Genomic DNA, 23,718 nt, shown 5'->3' on the forward strand with positions numbered 1-23,718 from the left:
GTCACTCGTATTATTTCGCGAAGGTTCTCGGAGCCGAGAGCATGAAGAGCTGAGCTGTCTTCCATCGTTCACCGAAGTAACTTGTGGATTCACCTTTGCAGCGTCTTATGCATCGATGTTGCATCCAACAGGAATTTCTGGATGGTCTTCGGGGGGTTTCGGATCAGTCCAGCGAAGAGTTCTTGTTTGACCCCTCATACGGGAAAACGACTTTTTTTTCACCTAGATTGTGTCGGGGTCAGAGTGGCAGAACAGTCGCTTCATTTCTTCCACGAAGATTGTCACACTTTCATTTGAAAGTTGCACCCCCGTCTTCAGCAACGTCACAACTAGCTCTTTCTTTGCGGGCGATGCTCCTGAACGTGTCAGAGAATGTGCCGCTGATGAGATCCTATGTTTGCAGGGCAGATACCCATTTTCAAAATAGGCACTTGCCGCGTCTTGCAGATAAAAGTAGACGTGACGGAGCTTCTCTTCAGTGTCCCAGTCATAGGTCTCCAGCCAGGTCTCCGGATCTTCAAACGATGACCCACGAAAATTGATGGTTCTCTTGGCTGCTGCATCAGGACCGCAAATTTCGGCCGCAGCAGTTGTCGTTGTTACCGCAGTTCAGGTCATGGCCTTAGTCTACCGGGTCTACCAGGAAAATTTTGTAGGAATAACAGTTGTACACTGCCACAAGCTTTACGTACTTTCAATGCTCGAACATTTCCAAGTATTTTGAGAAATTCATCAACAAATTTTCATGGTGACACCAAAATCTACTGTGTCCGCCACTCGGATACGGTAGGTTTTGGAAAACACCGCCACTCTGTAATCGAGTTGCATCAGGTCAGAAACAACTTGTTACGAATGTGATGAAATCCGAATGAGGGCAAATAGGAAAACGTGACGTAGTTATAGCAGCTCGATGTATGGATTTACAGCTAACTTCTCAAAAAACAACACTACCAGCGCGTCTGGATGCAACTGATGTAGTCGGGGGAGACATGCATGACTGCAGGGCTAAACGTTATATAAAATTGAAAACTAATCTAAAAATGAAGGAAAGTGAAGCATGCGGGCCCGTTTTTTTTCTCTCGTCATGATTAGAATACGGAAAAAAGAAACAAAACACAACCTAAATTATTTTTGATAAATAAAAGTGGAACCAATATCGGTGAAAATTGGCCTCTGCACGCGTGTTACAAAACAACGTGAATGACGTATTGTCTTGAAGATAACAGTTTTTATCACGTAGAGTGACTTCAGGCCGACTAATACCAATTTTCCTGAAATATTACAAAGAAAGGGCATCAGCCATTCGCATTCAAAATGATCGATGTCCTTAATTTATCATAGTTTTCTTAACGTATGCCGTACAAACACAGGACATGCAATGAGCTTACAAGCGAAATGTCTCTTTAGAAAGCTCATTACACATCCTTTGATTGTTTGACCAGCTTCAAGAAATAAAGTTTGATAAGGCACGTTGCCTTAGCAAAAAGACACACACAAATAGCGCTGTGGCGTGTCTCTCTCTTTTTGTGGCCTTGTCATGGTGCACTATACTTATATAAATATTGATCTTCAAGTAAACGAATTTGATAAAGATATACTATTTGTCGCACACGACGTGGATTAGACGAAGTCTTTTGATAAACTTAAGGAAAAACAACTGGTGCATCAATCATTTTACTAGATGAAGAGAACAACTACGTATTGGACGAGATAAATGATTCATCTTTTTCTGCAATAAATGTAAAGAAATTTATTACATATTGTTTTTATATCAGTGCGTTCTTTTTAAAAAATAAATCTGGCGTCACTTTCAGTACTGCGTCATTTTTTCGTAATGTCCGTATTCTAACCTGTACCGCGTTCATTATAAAAGAAAATCAACATCTCCCGCTAAAGACAACCATGTACAGCTGCAAAGGAGCGGGTTCTAACGCTTACACTGGCCGCGGCGTTGACGCTGGCGCTCAACACGGCGTAGCACAAGAGAGAATTTTCGAGAAGCGAAAGCAGGCAGTGCTGGGCCGGTGTCTCCTACTGGAACATGCCAATCGCTACTAACGGGCAATGAACGACAGAAGACTCCAAGTGGATACAGAGACCTGCAGTTCGCTTTTAGTTAACAAGCACGCTGTGAATTTTTTTTTGTTCAAGACGCTGCAGATTTTTATTGTTCACCAACGCACATGATAGATCTCCCAGCAGCACTACCTTGGAGGTAAAGATTCAGTGCCTATTAGGCGGGTTGGCCAATTAATGATTGTGCAGTGCGAGAAAAGTTCGATAAGTTGGTTTTATATCTAGAAACTCGCTAGCAGATGCTGCCTGCATCGGCGCTGCGAGGTGAAAAGGAGGGGGGGGGGCGTAGGACAAGAGAGGTAGTGACTGTTGATGCGCATGCGCAGGAGGGGGGGGGGCATGAACGCCGCTTGGAGGGATGTCAAGGTAAAAGAGAGGGGAGAACGAGCCATAGAGTTTTTCTCAAAAACACCTAGAGGAATATCTGGCGCCACCTTCTAAGCAAATTTTTAGGAGCCTCGTTGTAGAGTTGGGAATGATGGTATATGTGTCTGCGAGGGTTTTTCTGAGCGAGGCTTCGGCTTAAATGCGGATACTACTGCACGAATAAAGCTTCTCTATACAAAAGTTTTATGAGTGGATATTGTTCACGTGTTCTATATTCTAAAATAAAGGTCCACTCTCTTCGATGACCCAACCAAACAGCGAAAGAAATGGACGACATAAAATGGGAGAGGCAACGCTGGCTTTGTCGTGTTCCTGCCAAGTTTAACGGCCGTTCGTTACTCTTACGATTAGTAAAATTGTAAATCAACGCAGAACTTATGAGAGTTAAATGTTTCTGTGCATTGGGAAACAAATAGCCTAATACGTATGTTTATTAATAAATCAACTGCTTAAGCCAGACGTGTCTTCGATGCATACAAATCCGAGTCAAATTTTTAAGCTCACATATCCCAGCCTTCCCTTCCATCCAGCAGCTCACTAGCGCCGGATTTTCATCGAGGTAATTTTGTGAGAAACTCTATGGAGCGAGCAGACACCACCTTCGTCGGTTTTGCGAGCTGGGAGAGTAGCGTAGATGAGGGTAAAGAGAGGAAGGGTACAAGCATGCGTGATTGGCATGTAAACGCCACTGGGAGAAATGCCTAGCAGAAAGAGAGTGGCAGCGAGCAGACTCCTCCTGCGTCGGCGTTGCCAGGAGGAGTGTAGAGGGGGGGGGGGGGGGGGGTAGAAGAAGAGAGACGACGGGGACGCGCGGGCGCTGCAAGGGTGGTCAGGCTGCATACCGGGTTGAGCTCAGCCATAGGACGCTTCGCATCTAAAAGCAGGGCGTGCAAACATGGATGCAAGAAGAAATGCAGGGCACAAGTCACGACGCAACAACACGAATACAAAAGGGAAGTGAAGACACTAGTGTGCTGTCTTCCTTTTTGTGTGTCTGCACACCCAGTATTTTCAAATTAATGCGTACGATGTAGTTCAGTCCTTATTCGAAGCACGAATCATGAAAGCATTTTGCGTTCCATCTGATTGTGCTATATTCCCCACCAACTTTGTCCTTCAACCATGACAAAAATAGGACATTCACATACGTAGTTAGCAGGGCGATTCGTCGCTACGGGTAGCAATGATCATGCATCCGCAGCAAAATGCTAGAATGAAAGACAATCAGGTAATGTCAGCGAAAATGCCTTCATTGAAAGCTAAAACTGTGATAACGACTGTTTGCCGGCAAGTCAACAATCAGAAGATCATCAGGCGTAAAGAGAGCATAGAATTGCGCATGTCACCGCCATATTAGCAGGTTTGCATTGAAAGAGCTCATTGCGCGGGCATTCCGTGGTCGGCTTCGGCATCCTTGGTTCTGAGCGAAAAACCATTTTCTTGCGTGTCACCGAAACAAAAATGCAAATAAAATGAACAAGAAGTTCTAGCTCCGATGGAGGATTGAACTTGGGTCGTTTGCGTGGAAAGCCGGTGGTGTACGCCACAAACACGCGTCTGCTTCCGAATACCGTGAAAAAAAAGAAAAACTTCCTCTGCTTGCAAATGCAGTGAAAGTGACATTTACAACCACACGCGTCCTGTAAAGATGCTCGACAATACAACATGAACTATTGCAGTAACAAGACGTGATAAAACGTTCTTTGCCATCGACCGTCAGAAGATGTGATTACGATAATGACTTCAAGGTTTGAAGCTAGTCAATCTCTACAAAAGGCGTATATGTTACTGCACATATCCACTTAAGGCCACGTACTGGGTGCACAGAAATTTCGAAAAGAGTTCATGCATATAAGTGTTTGAAATACGTACAAGGGACAAGATATCCCTTTAGTGTTCAACTCTTCGAGGTGAAGTTTAAGAGTTGCCTTTTTTTTTCGAGGGACTTATTTGTGTACAAGCGCGTTTCCGCACCATGGCGACTCAACGGAAAGGAGTTTCTTTCGAGCGGTCATGCTAGTACACAAGCCCACCCAAGTTTTCATCACAGAAATGCAGTTATCGCGATTCTTTCGCTTATTAGACTGATGTCGGAGAAAACTCAATACACGACAAAGGAACAAGCAAGTGAAGCATCTATAATGCGGAGATGACATGCGACGACACAGAAGGCATAAACCACGATGCAATAGGTTGATACCACTAAGCAGGTATTCCGCACAAGTTAAAATAATATTTACTTTCGCCGGTATTGATTCGCACGACCGTTTTTCGGCTACATGCGGCACGCTGCTCTACACTATTAAAGAATTATAAATCGCACGTACTGTGAAGAAAAGGTGAGTTCCACCGCTAAGGTAAAACTTCCAATGTGGTAGCAAGAAATTACAATATCGCACGAAGAACGAAAATCAGCTCGCCACTTACAACACGCCGCTGCAGCGCAAAGGACACTAAAAAAACGCATAGGTGTAAACTGGGCAAGTGTGAAATAACAACCGTTAAATTGGTTATGTGTTTGTATTTGATGAACGCTCTACAAATGTATATGATGCAGACGCAGACGTTGCTTGATTTTTCTTTCTTTCGATTGTGGCACGGGGGTTGACCCCTCTGCGTCTTCTGCGACGTGATGGCATCTGACGTATGTTTTTTTTTCAAAAACCATAGTCTTTTTTCGGATACTTCATTGCAAAATTTTTTTTGTTTTTTGGTGTCTTCCCAACTATTGAGACACCCGGAAAAACTTTGCCTGTGCTCAACGCCGCGCAACTTGATACGGTGCCTACGCTTATAATTTGCGAACATTATGAATCAGAAAGCAAATAACACGTATGTTTGAAGCGCAAAATCAACACCTAAGTTCTAGGCAGTGCGTCTTCTTATTTATAAGATGCATAGGTACGAAATTACAAAGACCAAAGTTGTCATAGCGCTGCGCTGACAATGCAACGCTATGAACGAAAGAGCGGGTGATTTCTAAGCTTCGTTAATAAATTAAGGGCGTTTAGCTAAAACCACCTGGCCCTTCCACCTACCTTTGGCTCTGTGTTTAAAAGCTTTCGTTTTTTGTTATTAATGCCAGGGGATACTATATCTCACGCATCGCCTCTACACGGAAAACTATCGCATTTCAATGTCCTCTGCCACGAAGCATGGAAATGCACGACCTTTTTTTTTTCTCTTCACCATCGTGAGTAGTGCAGAAGGGGGCCACTTTTTGTTATCTCAAGCGCAGATTTCAATCTGAAATAATATGTAAAAGGTTGGTGATAGAGAATGGAGAATACGCTCAAGCTTTTGCGAGATCTACATACCAAGAGGGGTAAACGCTGACTATGAATAGCTCGCCGTTATATTCCTCCGTTAAGTCCGTTTTATTCCAGGCAATCTAACTGTCATGGTTCGAGAGGGTTCACTCTTCTCAAGAGGAAGGTATATAACAGCTGCAGCTTGCCGGTACTTAGCTACGGAGCAGAAACCTGGAGACTTACAAAGATGGTATGGCTTAAATTAAGGACGACGCAGCGAGCAATGGAAAGAAAAATGGTAGGTTTAACCTTAAGAGACAAGAAGAGAGCATAGTGGATTAGGAAACAAACCGGGGTTAAGAATATCAAAGTTGTAATCAAGAAGATGAAATGTTCATGGGCCGGGCACGTAGCACCTAGACAGGATAGCCGCTGGTCATTAAGGGTAACTAACGGGATTCCTAGGGAAGATAAGCGGGTTAGGGGGAGACAGAAGGTTAGGTAGGCAGATGACAATTAGTTAGCGGGTATAAAGTGGCAGCAGCAAGCACATGACCGAGTTGACTGGCGGAACGTGGGAGAGGCCTTTGTCCTGCAGTGAACGTAATCAGGTTGATGATGATGACGACGACGACGATGGCGATGATGATGATATTCCTGGCAAAAGCATGACGCTTGGCTGTGGTGGCTAGCACAGTGATCTGTGGGGGGGGGGGGGGAAGGGGTTGGTGGTTTAAAATCATCGCTGTGCTGCTTTGAAGAATTGCTAACGATTTAGTTTTTTCGTCATACGTTTGTAACCTATGTGAAAACATACACATATCCAGGACATGAAGACAATATTATGTTGTATGTGACATGTACAACATATTATTAGATTATTTAAATATATGTAACGGTGGATTGTAGGCTAGGATCGGTGCCAGTAGTGGTTACGGTACGATTATTTGTTCAACTTCGAAAGGATGCGAAGTGGGCGCTTGGCGGATAGAACGGAAGGCAACGACTCAGCAGAAAGGCGATAAGCGCCAGATGACGGTGGATGACAATGGAATGGAAAACCAGCACGTTTAGGTTTTGATGTGCCCAGCGCTTCAGTTAGTTGAAGAAATTGAAGTTGCCGAAAATGCACCACGTTGCCGATTCATTTCGTTCGTGGTATTTATTCACAATTTACGACAAATTTTCTACACCTCGTTTGAAGACAAAAAATAATGCTGCCTATGCGTTCCTTGCCTTTATTGTATATTGTATTCATTTGACTTAGTCGGCTGAGTGATACGAAGCAAAAATTTCTACTAAACACAGGAATACTCATAAACGCACTATTAGATTGCGTTGTGATTATTGCGCGTGAAATTTTATACTAGTGCGGACTTCTATTGCTACGGTCAGTGTGGACTTACGAGGCGGTCATCGGTGCTGAATATAAAAATACACGAGCAAACTCTGCAGTCAGTGTCACTGCGAGTTGCACGAATAAGGACCAGTGCAGTCTCGTTTAGAAGCAAATTATTTCATTTGCATGTTTAATTTGAGGACTGCACTAAATATTGCGTTAAACGACATGGCTCCCTGTCAGCTCTTCTGTCTTACTTCCGTCCGCATCCAAGTTCTGAATGGTTCGAAATTTCCTGCGGTACTCCAGATATCACAGTATTTCAAGCTGAAGTCCCGCCTGAAGGCAACACCAACAATACCTCTCTGGAAATAATATTTTCTCGCTACGCGGTAGCTAAATCATAGAAGCGCAAGGGTATTGAACTCTGTGGTAGGAAAGTTGGGCGTCGTCACTGGATTTCAGCCTCTTACGGCGCGACTCGATGTGCGGTGGCAACGAATGGGCAGCCGACGCCTATCGGCTCGCGCTGCGATACGATAGAGCGCCTGAGCAGCCAGGCGCCCTCCTGGAGGGCCTTTCGCTCACCTTGGCGGTTTCTGGCGGCTCCCGCGCAGTCGCTCAGCAGTCCAGGTGTCGTGCGCCTCACGGGATCGGCCTTGCACAGCTGTCCTCCGAGGCTGCTGCTGCCGCGGCCGCCGCCTTCCAGTGCACGACTGGCCACGTGGCACGAGCGGATGGTGCCTCTTCTTCCTCGACACGGCAAGCTCGTTCTATTTCTCACACTTCACACGCGGACCCATTGCAGGGCATCGGCAAGCAACGCTTCTGGTGGATAACGGATAAGGCTTGGCAGAAAAGACAAGGCCTTACGAGAATCGTTAGAGTAAGTTTGTAAATAACAAACGACTGCAAGGTTGTCTTCCATAAAAAAGAAATAAAAACGACGTGCCTTACAGTAAAAAAAAAAACATTTGTTTGGTATTTAAGAGGAAGAGAAAGGGAATATGTGAATCTAAGAAATGCGTTTGGTAGATTCAGCCCCAAATTCTTACTCTCTCGCATTGGGATTCCAGGTGACGTTGCAAAGAAATCCTACGACCAAGTTCCAATACGTAAGCTTTGAATGAGTAGATATTTTCAACCTTTACTAATCTGCGCATGCTTTGTGCGGAATACCTGTATTGAAAATATGGTTATGAAAGTCACTCAACAACAAACATAACAAATGAAAGCCTATATAAATTTTCTACATTCAACTACGGTGAAGCCTGCGCACAATGATGGGACTGCCTACGAAGGTGTGTAATATCCTATAGTACAGTGGATGTACGTTGTAAACTCTCAATTAAAGTTTCATTTTTTTACTACTAAGTAACTTTCCGCACAAGATTACGTGTATTATTTTTAAAATTTATAGCATATTTTCCAAAAGCATCTCTTTTTCTTGTATGTGCCATTGTAATAACTGAATATAAAATATATTCTTATAGTAACAAACAGAAACATTTCATTTTATTCTGCTTTAGGTGTTGTACTTTAGCAACCGCAATTTTGGCCGATCCGCCATGGCCCATATGACTCACATGTACGATGACTATGAAGAAAGTATATTGTCGATAGAGGAGGATGGAACCCACGCGGGATTTCCCCCCGAAATCTGAATGTCAGCCCCACCAGTTTTCGTGAAACAGGTTAGACGATTACCTACCACATACAGAAACAAAAAAATAGTATAGCCACGGATGCTTCTGTCAACGATGAAAGGGCAGGAGTACAAATTTTCTTAGAATCGCTCAGCTGTTAGGCTCTCATATTTCACACCTGCTTTTCAATCTGAGCTGTTGGCTATTATCCTGGCACAACGAAAACTTCCACCAGTCGCAAATAGTGCGGTCATAATTACTTCCTTCGGTATGTACAGCTACAATAGCTTCACATAACTGAGGAGTTGTAAAGACGTTACGCACGTCAGTTCCACCTCATCTGAAGCGCCTAAAATTATTGTGGTTGCCAGGTCACATCGGATTACAGTTGAATAAAATGGTCAATTTTTTAGCGCGAGCATCGCTTGAGGGCCGAATAATTAAGGTATTTCCGGAAATATAAAGTATAACAGCCATAAGACTTGAAAAACTAGCCATTACCACTGATAGGATAGAAGCCATAACAACATGAACAGGATATCAGCACCTAGAGTTTGCATAGAAAGCTCAGTCGTTTCAGTCTCGGCAAGCAGAAGCTATGATCACTTCACTTCAATGCCGTGTGCCCCCTTGAACTTTTATTTACACAAGACTGGTCTGTCAATATCCCACCCTTTACATTTCGGCGGGAATGTAGAAACTACTGCACATTACTTTTTGACTTCTTGCAGCTACACATAATTAAAAGAGACTACTTGTTACTTCGCTCTCAAAAATTCGACTACATTTAACCGCTGAAGTTATAGTAAGCTTCGGTGCCCCAGGTTTAGAACATTACGAAAAAGATGTGCTTGATGCGATTTGCAGTTAAATTCGAAGTTCTAAACGTGTTCAACGGTAATATTTGCTACAACAAATATTCGATAAGGATTATACACATTCAAAAAAGCATTAGACTACAATGCATTCGAGGTTGCTTTATTCTGGTTAATTCCACAGTAGGGTCTACTAGCACAAGTGCGCAGTGAAATCAGAGTTATTTGTTTTCTTTATATATAGCCCAGGCTCCTTTTTGATTTATTTAATTCCTAATCAATCAACGTGGTTGAATTTGTCTGTTTTATATAGAATTCCGACATAGTCCCCTAGTGTGGGTATGTGCCATAATCTGCAAGGAAAAAAAATCAAACAAAAGAGTTATTCCTTCTCTTTAATTATTTGTTTCATCGCCCTCCCCCAGAGTAGATGTCAGCCATCATCAATGACAGTAACTAGCAAGATACGGCGACCGGGCTTAGGGCGGCATTTATCAAGTATTGGCTCCACTTTTTTCATAGGTCAAATTTCGTACATCGGTGGTTTCATTCATCTCGATGCAAAATATTAAAGAGAACTAACAGGCGACAATGCCAGAAAAAGTATAGGGGCTTTTATTATAGTAAATGTAATGTAAATGTAAAAGAAAGAAAACTGCTAACCTGCAACCTTCGACTGGCGTATCCGATGCTCCGATGCAACTAACACTGTTACCTCAGCGCCAATTCCCCGTCTAACTTTACGGGGCACATCATCATCATCATCATCATCATCATCATCATCATCATCATCATCATCATCATCATCACATTTCCGATGGAGGCGGAAATGTTGTAGGCCCGTGTGCTCAGATTTGGGTGCACGTTAAAGAACCCCAGGTGGTCAAAATTTCCGGAGCCCTCCACTACGGCGTCTCTCATAATCAAACGGTGGTTTTGGGACGTTAAACCCCACAAATCAATCAATCAAATCATCATCATCATCACTATATTATTATTATTATTAATATTATTATTATTATTATATTATTATTATTATTATTATTATTATTATTATTATTATTATTATTATTATTATTATTATTATTATTATTATTATTATTATTATTATTATTATTATTATTATTATTATTATTATTATTATCAGCCTGATTACGCCTATTGCATGACAAAGACCCCTCCCATGTTCCGTCTGTCAAGTGGGTCCTATGCTTGCTGCTGCCTCTCTATAGCGGCAAATTTTCTAATCTCTTCTGCCCACCTAATTTTCTGTCTCCCTTTCAGCCCATTGCCCTTTCTGGGAATTGAGCCTGTTATGCCTAATGATTAGCTGTTATCTTGTATTCACGCTACGTGCCCTGTCTGCAACTATTTCTTCTTGATTTCGACTATGATTTCCTTAGTACCGATTTGTTCCCTGATACACTCTGCTCTCTTCTTGCACCTTAGCATTACACCTATGATTTTCCTCCCCATTGCCCGCTGCGTCAACTTCAACCTTAGTTGAACCTTTTTTGGGGTATATATGTGCATATGAACGTGGTATGTATGGGGTATTTATACATTGGATAAATGTAGTGTTTATGGGGCATATATGTTCACTTTCACTTTTTTCCTTCATTCATCACAAGGTGATCATTCAGGCCGACTTTATGCTCGCAAGTATAGTATTCGAAGAATTTTCGGTCAGCTGTCAGCCTTTAATGATATCACGTGCTACGTGATGGCAACAGGTAGGAAAAGAGTGTTTCATACTCGCCGTTATGTTTGCTGGCGTTGCTTACTAGTGCTGCCACGACTAAGTACATATATATACCCTATAACGTGAACGGGGGGATAGCCCCCACCGTCGCACAGTTAGTGGAGCATCGGATGCATTATTCATAAGTCACAGGTTCACTCCCTGTTCACAGCAGCTTATCTTCCTTCCCCTTTTCTTTCTTCACATTTAAAATACGTTTGGTACTAATACTATCCCCCATAGTTTGCTTTCTCTGTAATTCTCAGAAATAATATATTTAACAGAACAATCTGACCTACTTGTTTCCGCCGTTCATTGTGTCATCTGAAATGAAAGTGTTTTTGATCTTTCACTGCGATATTGGTGTTGAAGAATCTCGCGATCTCTCTCTCACCCCCGATCATTTTGCTCTATTATATGCGGCATAGTGTTTGAATAAAAACAATTGAAAAAAAAAACGATAGGCCTGCGCGGAAGGCGCAGCACAGTCACACCAAAAGCTAGAAAAGTGGCCTTGCATTCACAGTCACAGCGAAAGCTAGAAGAACTGCTGCAAACACACTTGGCTGATGCCCACTACGGCGTTATTATTAAAACTTTTAGGGTAGTAGGCCGGCATTCGCTATGCTATTTTTCGTCATTCTTCTGCGAAGCGTGGCATCCGCTAAGCTATTTGCGAGGAATATCATGCCAATTGTTCATGCCGTAGCGGACGGATGATAAGGAATTATGCCTGAAGACATTATGCACCATGGTTAATAGCTAAACAAAAACAAACTTTTGTAACGGGTTGGATCATTGAACGACCCACTCGTTACGCTATTCGCATTGTGCGATGTCTGCTTGTTCTTTGGCTCTTTTAAAATACTTTCTGAGTCCTAATAACATGATTGCTTTCCCGATGTCAAGCCTGCCTTGGCAAGTTTGCCAGCAAGTCCCAAGCACCGGCGTGGCTAAGTCTAACTTAAAATGTTGTACAAGCACCTATGTTAGGTGTTTTTACCAGTGCCTTTGCATCGATTCCTTTACACTGTATGCCATGGGCACGCTGTCTAAAGCACGCTAAGAGGATGAAAATACCGCCAAATGCTAAGAATTTCTTTTTCGAATTACATACCAGTACGCTGACTGTCAAATCCTGGATGGCTGCAAAATGGTTTTGCATTCCTCGGGCACGCATTCCTTAATCCGTAGAAAGAAGGAGTCAAATGAGCATATATTTCTTGACTGCTCGAGATGCTGCCATTTTTTTGGACGTGCTCCAGCGCACGATCAAAAAAGATTTTTCCCTTGATGCACATGGCGTCCGCTATTTGCAAATATAAAGTGATGATGGTTCCCCATATTATATGATAATGCTTATGGCTCTTCATGAAATTGGAAATCCAGGATGGCAGTCAAGCACTTTGATGTAGATGCACGAACGCCCACCCAGTACTTCAAAGAATATACAAGAAATTTTGTGGATGAACAAAAGTAGCGTGAATTTACCCCAGAGTGGTTGCCGCGCGTCGAATTACTATCGACGATTAAAACTTCTTAACAGACGCGTGGCCACAACATTTGAGCTGCTGTTTGTAACAATGTTTTGGATTGTGTTGTGTAATTATCTGTGAATATGTGTATTGTTTATGTGGGTCAAAGACAGGGAATAAAGAAAAATACCGGATGTGGGGGCACATGCACCTTCCTCGGTGAGGTTCACGCACTTTCAAGGCATCTCTCATGCTCGGCTTGACCGCGTATATGTATCTCTAAGCTTATGGTCTCACATTCATAATTATGATGTAAAGCCCATATTTTTTACAGACCATTGCTTGGTCACTGTTTCTTGGGGTCCTGCAAATTTTTGTAAAGCCCCTCTAAAATAAGACTTATGGAAGCTTAACGTACAGTTGTTGCGCGAAGATTGTTTTGTTAAAATAGTAAAAGAATCGGTACGAGAAGTAATACAGTGTCAACAGCTGCCAATTTTTGCTCAATGGCAAAGGTTCAAAGAAAGAGTCAAGTATCAGGCAATTAGTATTTAATGTGAAATGGCGCAAACAAAAAAAAAGCTGAAAAACGCCATCTTTATGATTTACTTAATAAGCTCCATACTTTTGAAATTCAACAGCCGGGATCGTACGTGGACGAGATAAATGTGATTCGAGCACACATACAAAAACGTGATACAGATTTATACAGAGGAGCAAAAATTCGTTGCCGTGTTACCCATTTCACTGAAAAGGAAGCCATTAAAGAATCTCTTGGGGATGAAAAGAGATATGCACTTTATAAACAGATACTGCAAATTGAGTCGCGGGGTTCCCCTTTGCACAGAGACATGTGAAATAAGAGCCGAAATTGAAGATTATTACAAGAGCTTGTTCACCGCGGTTGAACTTCAGGAGAATTTAGAGGAACAAGCTGACCACTTCATTGCCCTTGTGCCTCAGTTACAAGATGATGATATATTCACTGTAGATGGGCCCATAACCACAGAGGAAATTAGATTTGCAGTAACAACGTTGCAGAGAAACAAAACTCTTTGCCCAGATGGCCTTAGTGGCGAATTTTACGTAGCTTTTCAGGAAGTTTTGACACCTTTCCTTGAGCAACTTTTTAAAGAGGCTTATGACCGTGGTGAACTCTCTCCTTCTTTCTATCAGAGCCATACAGCAATAATACCCGAAAGTACTGAACCTGACGCAATAAAGAGAGTTAACGAATATAGGCCTATATCGTTGTGTAACGTTGACTACAAAATATTTGCTAAATTTTTGACAAAATTGCTACTGACAGTGATTACTAAATGTGTAGGTGACCGCCAAACATGTGGAATTCGCAGTCGATCTATACAGACAAGCATTCATATTGCACATTCAGTTCTTCAGTGTATTGATGGTAGCATGGACCAAGTAGCCCTCCTTCAAATAGACCTTGCAAAAGCATTCGATAAGGTACAGCATCCTGTTTTGTACCGGCTCCCCAGGCACCTGCAGTTGGGTGATGTACTGTACAATAGTGTTTCACTCTGTTATAAAAAGTGCACAACTAGGCTAATTGTAAATCGCACACTTTCAAATATAACAGAGTTAAATTCGTCTGTACATCAGGGATGTCCACTTTCGCCTTTGCTTTTTACAATTTATCTGGAACCATTATGTTTAAGTGTGCTTCTAAAGTCTATCATCAGAGGTGTAACGTTTGCAGTGCTCGCCCTCTTTCTACGTCGGGGCTTTCTGATAACATTGCCCGATTGCTGTTATCTTGCTGTTTTCTTTTCTTTCGTGCCAACCTGCGATTGGCTGCGTAGCGCTTAAAAACGCGCCGCAAGGTGAATAAACTGGGATTGTCTTCCTGGCACTGCTTGAGTCGTCTCTTTCCTGGGCCGGCTGTCGTCCAGCCGCCGAATACGTAACAGCTGGTGGCAGCGGTGGCGGCGGTATGGAGCGCACGTCGAAGGCGGCCTTGGCGTCCGGTTTGGTGAGAGCACGGCTTGCTTGACTTCATTGGGAGCATTAGCAGCATTTACTTGGTAGTCGAGGTTCTTTTGTATTTGTTGTTGACTTTGCTAAATAGTAGTACATATCAGGGTAGCACTTGTTAACTGCAGTCATGATCCTCACGTCGTTAACGAAACCCAACCTAGTGCTGCTAGCTGAAGAGCTCGGTATCCCTGTACAGAAGTCTATGCGGAAGCCTGCAATTATCGAAGCGATATCCAAATGCGGAGCAAACGACGACGAAGTCGAGGAGTGTTGGAGGGCAGTCTCGGAAAAGCTCAAAGAACGAGAAGTAGAACTGAAGTTAAAAGAGATGCAACTGCATAACCTTGAACGCAATGACAGTTTCGATATGCGAGGATACATGCAACCTTTCAAGGCTGGCAGTGACATCACTTTGTATCTCGTCAACTTTGAGAGGACGTGTACAAGAGCTGCACTTGCAAAAGAGACTTGGTCGCAACGCCTGTTGACATTACTTCCAAATGAGGCAGCCGATGTAATCGCGAGAATGCCAGATGAAGATGCTCATGATTACGAAAAAGTGAAACTTCATTTGAGGCGAAGGTACAGCTTGTCAACAGAAGCCTTGAGGATGAAGTTCCGTAACACGAGGCGTGGCCAAGGGGAGTCATTTTCAGAATTCGCCTACAAATCCATGAGCTTGTTAGAGGAATGGCTTAAGAGTGCCAACGCATACGAGGACAAGCAACGTCTGATTGAACTGTTTGCGCTCGAGCAGTTTTATGCGTCCATTCCGGACCAAATGCGGCTGTGGATTCAGGACAAGCCAAACGTAGAGACTTTGCAAACGGCAGCCAGCTTGGCGGACGAGTACCGTTCCCGTAGAATGGAAAGTTCGGAAGAACAAAGAAAGAAGCCGTCAGGAGCGTTCAAGAAATTTCAGAAAGGAACAAAAGAAACTAACCAAGGGAAACCAGGCGACAGTGTTCCAGCCCAAGGGCATGCAGCCAACGCGAGTGAACCGAAAAGTTCCAAGTTCGAAGAAAAACAACCGCTGGTCTGCTATAAATGCCAACAACCGGGTCACATCGCAGTCGGTTGCCGACAGCCAGCAGTTGCCGTCAATTTGCTAACCGAAGAGAGCGATTTACTCTTGCCCTACACATATGACATGAAGGTGAACGGCATCAGTTGCAACGTTCTGCGCGACACAGGAGCAACATTTGATATCGTCCACCCGTCATTTGTTAAGCCCGAGAACTTAACAGGTTCATGTGTATGGGTACGCCAGGCACTAGAGCCAGACATGAAGTGTTTGCCGGTAGCCAGAGTCGAAATGAAGGGCGCCTTCGGCACATTCGAAACTGATGCTGCGGTTTCCGATAAACTTCCTCAGAAAATTCCCTACATTTTTTCTAACCGATCAATGAGGGACTTCCAAAATGCAGGACTGGAACTTAATGCTAACCCTGTAATGGTCGTCACGAGGTCCCAAACAAGAGCTCAAGCTACCAGCGCTACCCGTAACACGGAAATTACAGACCAGAGTGAACCGACACAAGCTACTGCACCAAGCGAAACTGTTCCTGTCGACACCAATTGTGTCGCGCCAGCCTTCGATAGCAGCACTCCCGTCGGTAATGCGCTCCCAGGTGAAGCGATAAACCCAGTCAGTGAAAATTTTCAGCTTCTAGCAAAGTTAGACAAAAGCGCTCTCAAAATGGAGCAGGCAAACGACGAGTCGCTGAAGACGTGCTGGGAAAAATCAAAACGGAAACAAAAAGGAGCCGTGTCGCTCATAGTCAAAGAAGGCATTTTGTACAGAATATTCAAAAACAAGAAAGGCAGAACCTTTGAACAGCTTGTCGTTCCCAAAAAGTATCGAGTCGCACTTTTGGGTTTGGTTCACAGCGATAGCTGGGCTGGCCATTTAGGTATCAACAAGACCAAGAGCAGGTTATTGAACGACTACTACTGGCCGATGTGCTTCAAAGAATCGGAGAACTGGGTACGTTCCTGCAACGTTTGCCAAAGGACGGGGCGGCCAAACGAAAAACTCAAAGCACCTTTGGTCCAAGTGCCTTTGATTGGCGAACCCTTTCGCAGATTAGTTGTCGACATTGTAGGTCCATTACCAGTAACAGCGGCGGGCAACAAATACTTGCTAACACTCATTTGCCCTGCTACGAAGTTCCCGGAAGCAGTGGTATTACCCGAATTAAGCTCCACTGCAGTTGTAAACGCGCTACTCGGTGTCTTTGCAAGAATTGGATTTCCTAGTGAAATCCAATGCGACCAAGGTTCTGTGTTCACAAGCGCGCTCACCACGACGTTCTTGAAGAAATGCGGCATATCCGTTCACCACAGCTCGGTCTACCATCCGCAAAGTAATTCAGTCGAGAAACTTCACTCTGTAATGAAGCGCATTCTGCGTGCACTCTGTTTCGAGAAAGGCGCCGACTGGGACGAAGCTGTTCCCGCGATGCTCTTTGCTCTGCGCTCCGTCACTCACGAAGCGACTGGGTTCACGCCGGCGGAACTTGTTTACGGTCGAGCGCTTCGCTCCCCGCTAACGTTGTTGAAAGAAAAGTGGGAAGACAAGTTCGTAGACAAATCAGTTGTCGAGTACGTGCTGACCTTGTTGAAGCGCCTACGTGAATCGCAAGAACTGGCGCAGATAAACATGGCAGAAGCGCAGCAACGCTCAAAGGTGTACTACGACAGATCCGCACGCACACGAACCTTCAAGGAAGGCGATAAAGTGCTGATTCTGCGGTCGTCAAAGGCAAATAAACTGGAAGTAGCATGGGATGGGCCGGTCACGATTAAACAAAAGCTCTCCGACACCAATTACTTGGTAACGACGCCCGGTAAACGCAATGATGTGACGATATATCACTGCAATCTAATGAAGCCTTTTATCGAACGCAGTGAGACGTTGAGCATTGTCCTTAACGAGCCTGAAGAGATCAACGTTCCTCTACCCCAAGTGCCAAGCCCCTGCTCTTCCCCATCAACAGAAGAGATAGTCCAATCTGTCACTAAACAAGCTTCTCTAACTGACAAGCAAAGAAAGGAGTTAGAACTGCTTGTGCGCAACTTCAGAGACTTGTTTAGTCCCACTCCCGGCAGGACAAATCTCGTGGAGCACGACATTGAGTTAACATCCAACCAACCTTTCCGAACCAGGATGCACAGATTTTCCCCCCGTCACGAAAAGATCCTGAACGATTGTGTTCAAAACATGTTGACACTGGGTCTAATCGTGCCAGGAGAAAGCGAGTATGTGTCACCTATGTTTATTGTAGAAAGTCCAGGCAAGGAACCGCGACCCTGCATCGATTATCGAAAATTGAATGCGATAACAAAAACAAAGATGTTTCCCATTCCAAACGTTGAGGGCTTGATCGAGAAAGTGTCCGCGGCACGGTACGTTTCTACGTTAGATTTGGTACGCGGTTTCTGGCAAGTGCCACTAACGGAAAACGCCAGTAAGCTCGCCACTTTCATGACACCGACAGGCACATATCGCCCTCTTGTGCTCACTTTTGGCCTCAAGAATGCACCCTTCGCATTTTCAAGGTTAATGCATGAAGTGCTCAAAGGAGCCGAGTCGTTCGCTGTTCCGTACCTTGACGACATAGCTGTTTTTTCGAGCACCTGGCAACAGCATTTGGAACATCTGCAGCAGGTATTCCTTCGAATACACGAGGCAGGCTTGACTCTCAAACTCGCCAAATGTCGTCTTGCGAGCTCTGAAGTCCACTACTTGGGGCATGTTGTTGGCCAAGGGAAGCGACGTCCTTCCGAAATAAAAGTTGAAGCAATCACTAGCTTTCCTTTGCCGAAAACAAAGACTAACTTGCGTTCCTTTTTGGGTTTAGCCGACTACTACAGAAGCTACATTCCCAACTTCGCAAATATCGCTAGTCCTCTCACAGACGCACTGCGCAAAACTGAGCCAACTATTGTAAGTTGGAATAAGGCTCGTAAAGATGCTTTTGCTGAGATCAAAAAGATTCTTGTCAGCAAACCGGTCCTCGCGGCACCAGATTACTCTCTCCCCTTCTTAGTTCAGTGTGACGCCAGTGACCGCGGAATGGGCGTTGTTCTAAGTCAAGTGAACAAAAAGGGCGAGGAACATCCTCTTGTCTACGCCAGTCGAAAACTAACATCACGCGAGCAAGCCTACAGTACAACTGAAAAAGAATGTGCTTGCTTGGTCTGGGCTCTCGAAAAGCTGTCGTGTTACCTCAAAGGCTCCTCATTTGTTTTTGAAACTGATCACTCACCTTTAGTGTGGTTAAATCAAATGTCGAACAAAAACAGCCGCTTGATGCGTTGGAGTCTAGCACTTCAGCAATTTGATTTCTCAGTGCGGCACAAGAAAGGCAAACACCATGCTAATGCGGACTGCCTTAGCCGAACCTATTAAGTGTTTCTTGTTTCTTTTGTGTGCATGCAACTTGGCGCAAGTATATATATTTTTTTTCCTTATCGTGTTCGGCTTTCACGTTATCTGCTCCCAGTGAAATCAACTGTCGGGCTTTTCTAAGCTTGGGCGCCAGGTTGCTTTTGACGTAGTTTCTGCGTTTCTACCGCTCGTCCACTCAGCCATTTCAGATCCTGTCGTACCAGATGGCGAAATCAACCCTGCTCCAGGCGCCTGCAGCCAACTCCCGTGCTGCAGCCAATCAACACTCGGCGAGTGGTGCCCGTTCTGAACATTGCCTGTTCTCGACATTGCCTCCTCTTGGCCTTTAATGCCAACCTTCGCGGGCGTGTTCCAGCCAGACGACGCGCAATGCCATTTCCATTTCCTTCTGCGGTGGCTACTTCAACGACCAGTGCCACCATGCACCTCAGGGTCTTCGCCCACGCCGTGCACAAAGACAATATGACCGTGCGAAACGTGTCAGTGCTGTGCTTGGAGACCTGCCCACGTGTTGGCTACCTGTTACCACCTCCAGCCGTTCATGAAGCGTCATCCTCTTGAACGCCTTCCGCTAGGGGTAGCTTTGGCCGAGTTGTAACGTTTGCAGTGCTCGCCCTCTTTCTACGTCGGGGCTTTCTGATAACATTGCCCGATTGCTGTTATCTTGCTGTTTTCTTTTCTTTCGTGCCAACCTGCGATTGGCTGCGTAGCGCTTAAAAACGCGCCGCAAGGTGAATAAACTGGGATTGTCTTCCTGGCACTGCTTGAGTCGTCTCTTTCCTGGGCCGGCTGTCGTCCAGCCGCCGAATACGTAACAGAGGCTACCAATATGATGCTGAGGAAGTTAAAGTTCTAGCTTATGCAGATGACATTACCTTCTTTTGCGCTGATAAACCCAGCGTTCAAGAAGCAGTCAACACTACGTTACGTTTCTGTGAAGTCACTGGTGCAAGCATAAATTTTGATAAAAGTAGTGGATTCTGACTAGGCGTGTGGACCCAAACTCCTTCGGTCTTCGCAAATATTCATTGGAATGCTACTCCTATGAAATACCTTGGTGTGCCTCTCGATAACTATCGTGACAGCGGCCCACACTGAACCACTGCGATAACTACGATCCGCCGAAAGGTGGCAACAAGGCAAGGACGGGAGCTTTCCATTTTTGCCAGAGCGTAAGCGTGCAATATATTCCTTGCATTAAAGCTTATTTATATTCTGCGGGAGTTGCACTGTTCTCGTGTACACATTCAAGCCTTTCATAGGATATTTGCCTGCTTTATTTGGAGCTCTTCCTGGGAACCCATGAGAAGCGACAATCTTTTTCTTCCGCTTAAAAAGGGTGGCCTCGGCCTTGTGCATTTGTTCGTGCGACAGCTGGTGTTGCGATTTTTTTACCTAAAGGATGTGTGTCAGCATTTTTTTTAGCGGTTCTTCGTAACCGTATATGTTACCACCTTCTTTTTACTCATGTCACAACAAGCGTTGCCAAGGAATTGCATTGCGGGAATTCCTGAAAGAAATTGTTGATACTGTCAATTTTTTGAAAGCCAGGTTTAGCTTAGAGTATTTGTATACTATTGACAGAACAAATTTAACCTCTGCACTTGTGAATAACCTTTTCCCAGAACCTGATTATCGAAAGCCATATTCGCTTTTGCCTGGTCACGATGTATTATTTCGTTTACGTAGAATATGTATATCTCCTTCAGCGAAAACATTTTTCTTTAAAATGCACACTTCCACGCTGCCAGTGAAAACGTGGCTGAATAAAAAATCAATATACGTACCCTGGACAGTGAATTGTAGACTCTGCAACCAACCTGAGACTATAGAGCATTGTTTTATTCATTGTCGTGATGCTTTTTATTTTTGGGACATTCTAAAAAGAACGTTAAGAAAAGAACTTCCAATCACAGTTCATGGTATTATGTTCCTTCCGTTCAAAAAGAGTCTGATTGATAAAACTCATTACGACCTGTTTATGCCGTCGGGACTTTATTCACTATGGAAAAGTCGCGTGATCGATAGACACACCGAGCCACCACGGTCGACGAGATCTGTCTTCCGAGAAGCAGCTGCTCAAATCCGCAGTGTTGTCGAGACTTTTGACCCCGTTCCGGAACGGCTTCCTGTTCTTGACGCTTGTGTGTGTTTGCCTGACTTCTGATGGAGTCTGTTCTGTGTACTTTGCTGGTGATACTTTCATTCGTTAAAGAAAAAAAACCGGTGTGGCTCAGTGGTAAAATAATCACTTCGCGCCCAGCGCACCAAGGTTTGAGCCCCACTGCGTTATTGGTACAATTTTTTTTTGTAAGTTAACGCGATGTGGTTACAGACACTGGCGGTGGCATCGGTGGACAACTGCGGCGCTGCGCGAGACTCGAATAGTGATCTCATCACAGCTTACGCTGTAAAAACATTATGGATGCCTAATACTGCAAAACAGCTGCGATCCCATACTGCATGAAATAAAGTGTTCGTATTACTTGACAAAAGCCGCTGATTTGCACGAACTTTAGCGTAGCCATGAACAATAAGGGTGCTTGATTGGTATTTTCACATCATAGAATCGAATATGGTGGACATTTTCTGAATTTGGTATCAAACTAAGCAATGTGCTTCTTATGATTATGATTGATTTGTGGCGTTTAACATCCCAAAAGCACCATATGATTATGATCGACGCCGAAATGGAGGGCTGCGGAAATTCCGACCACCTTGGGTTCTGGTATATATATATATATATATATATATATATATATATATATATATATATATATATATATATATATATATATATATATATATATATATATGTGTGTGTGTGTGTGTGTGTGTGTGTGTGTGTGTGTGTGTGTGTGTGAGGGAAAGCAGTGTATACCTAACGGCTCGTTTTTCCGTGTTTTAACATAATAATAATGAGATATAACAGACAGTAATGCCAAGGAATGTACAGGGGAAGTTATTAGAACCAATGGAATGTAAATAAGAAGAAAGAAAAGTGGATGAAAAAATAACGAGCTCACGGCTGGGTATTTCTTCATCCACTTTTCTTTCTTCTTATTTACATTCCATTGGTTCTAATAACTTCCCCTGTACAATCCTTGGCATTACTGTCTATTATATAAATATATATATATATATATATATATATATATATATATATATATATATATATATATATATATATATATATATATATATATATATATATATATAGGCAGGCATGGTGGTTGAGTGGCCGTAGCGTTGCATATAGTCTAGTTGATCCTCCGTGAGCGGTCACAACGTGGTTTATTTCGACGTTTCGGCCTAGAGTCTGGCCTTCATCAGGAATAAAGATACAGTTTGTCGGTGCTCAGCTTCATACAATCTCAAATCAGAGGGCAAGGAAAGAGGGAAAAAAAGGAAAGAAAAAAAGAAAAGAGAAAACAAGGGAAAAAATATATACGGTGGACGCCCCTCGGGTGTCCCCCTTCCACTTTTCGTTCCATTTCCCCCCTCATCTCTCTCCCCCCCTCTCCTTCACCTTTCTGATGTCAGCGGTCTGTGTATGTTTCCGTTCACTAGCGCGTTCCTCCCGATCAGACGGCCCCTCCTGGCACTGGCGGTTCGGTGTGGGGCAAAAAAGAGCTTTTCAGGAAGTCCTAAGCCTTTAACTACTCGGGGTCCCGTAAACAATTCGTCGTAGAAGGACGGGGGCCGCGTATTGTGGCAGAGGCTGGTCAGCGGGCATTTTAGGAAGTTCTAAGCCTTTAACTACTCCGCGCCCTGTCAACATTTCGTCGTAAAAATAGGGGTGCCCCGTATTGCGGTAGGCTGTGCAAGCGCGTGCAATGCGAATTCCTGGCCCGCTTCTAAATTACGCGTGTCGTGGGGGCCTCCCGGCTGTGCACATGGTTGCTGTTGGGCATGTCGTGCATGGCACAATTGATTGGGTAGTAAAATAAAACAGAAAACAGACGACAGCTGCACTTGGGAAGAGTAGTTACACTTGGAATTGTTTTGGGTTGTCCAGTGCCCTTCGCAGCTGCAGTGCCGTGAAGTCAGTTACTATTTTCATTGTTGCCGTTATTGTTTTCTAATGCTTTAATTGCTGCAAGTTTACCAGGATTCTCATTTATTCCTCTATCGAGGGTGTTAAATCGGTGGATAAGGTATGACTCTCGTTGTTCACGTTCTCGATTTGATTTAAATCCCGTCTCTACGAGCGTTACTGATAGTTTGTCGAATGCATGGTCGGGAAGATTGAGATGTTTTGATAGAGGTAGACTTGGGGCTGATTTCGCATGGGCTCTGTGATTATTGAAGCGAATCCTAAATGGTGTTTCTGTTTGTCCGATGTACTGCATACCACACACGTTGCATTCGAGTAGGTACACCACATTAGAGGAATCGCATGTTAGGTTTCCTCGTATGTTAATCGAAAACTTGGATTGCGTGCTGGTTGCTTTGTCTGTTTCTCGCATCGCCTTACCTACAAGACATCGTGGCTTTAAGCAAGGGCGGCATGAATTATTGGGGGGTGATGTGTTTATTTGGGAGTGGACAAGGGTGTCTTTGAGGTTACGTGGTC

The 23,718-nt window shown here is 43.9% G+C and overlaps 3 protein-coding genes across 3 annotated transcripts in view; 2 read left to right on the forward strand and 1 right to left on the reverse strand.

The window, feature by feature from the left end:
• LOC119168750 (uncharacterized) overlaps positions 1–7,775 on the reverse strand; it is a 288,336-nt gene extending 280,561 nt beyond the window's left edge. Inside the window, exon 1 of the mRNA XM_037420141.2 lies at positions 7,642–7,775. The gene's annotated coding sequence lies outside the window, so the exon portion shown is untranslated. The remainder of the gene's footprint in view (positions 1–7,641) is intronic.
• A 24-nt stretch (positions 7,776–7,799) lies between these two features.
• Positions 7,800–23,718, forward strand: part of LOC119161403 (monocarboxylate transporter 12) — a 106,756-nt gene continuing 90,837 nt past the window's right edge. The window contains exon 1 of the mRNA XM_037413881.2: positions 7,800–7,939. The gene's annotated coding sequence lies outside the window, so the exon portion shown is untranslated. The remainder of the gene's footprint in view (positions 7,940–23,718) is intronic.
• On the forward strand, positions 14,524–21,309 carry LOC142803182 (uncharacterized). Its single transcript, XM_075888275.1, has one exon. The coding sequence runs from the start codon at positions 20,587–20,589 to the stop codon at positions 21,307–21,309; it is 723 nt and encodes a 240-aa protein (XP_075744390.1). The 5' UTR covers positions 14,524–20,586.

Source organism: Rhipicephalus microplus, chromosome 3, assembly GCF_043290135.1.
Source record: "Rhipicephalus microplus isolate Deutch F79 chromosome 3, USDA_Rmic, whole genome shotgun sequence".
NCBI lineage: Eukaryota > Metazoa > Arthropoda > Arachnida > Ixodida > Ixodidae > Rhipicephalus > Rhipicephalus microplus.

Excerpts from the sequence above, each read along its gene's own strand:
- LOC142803182 (XM_075888275.1), top strand. The coding sequence starts at position 20,587 with ATGTTACCACCTTCTTTTTACTCATGTCACAACAAGCGTTGCCAAGGA.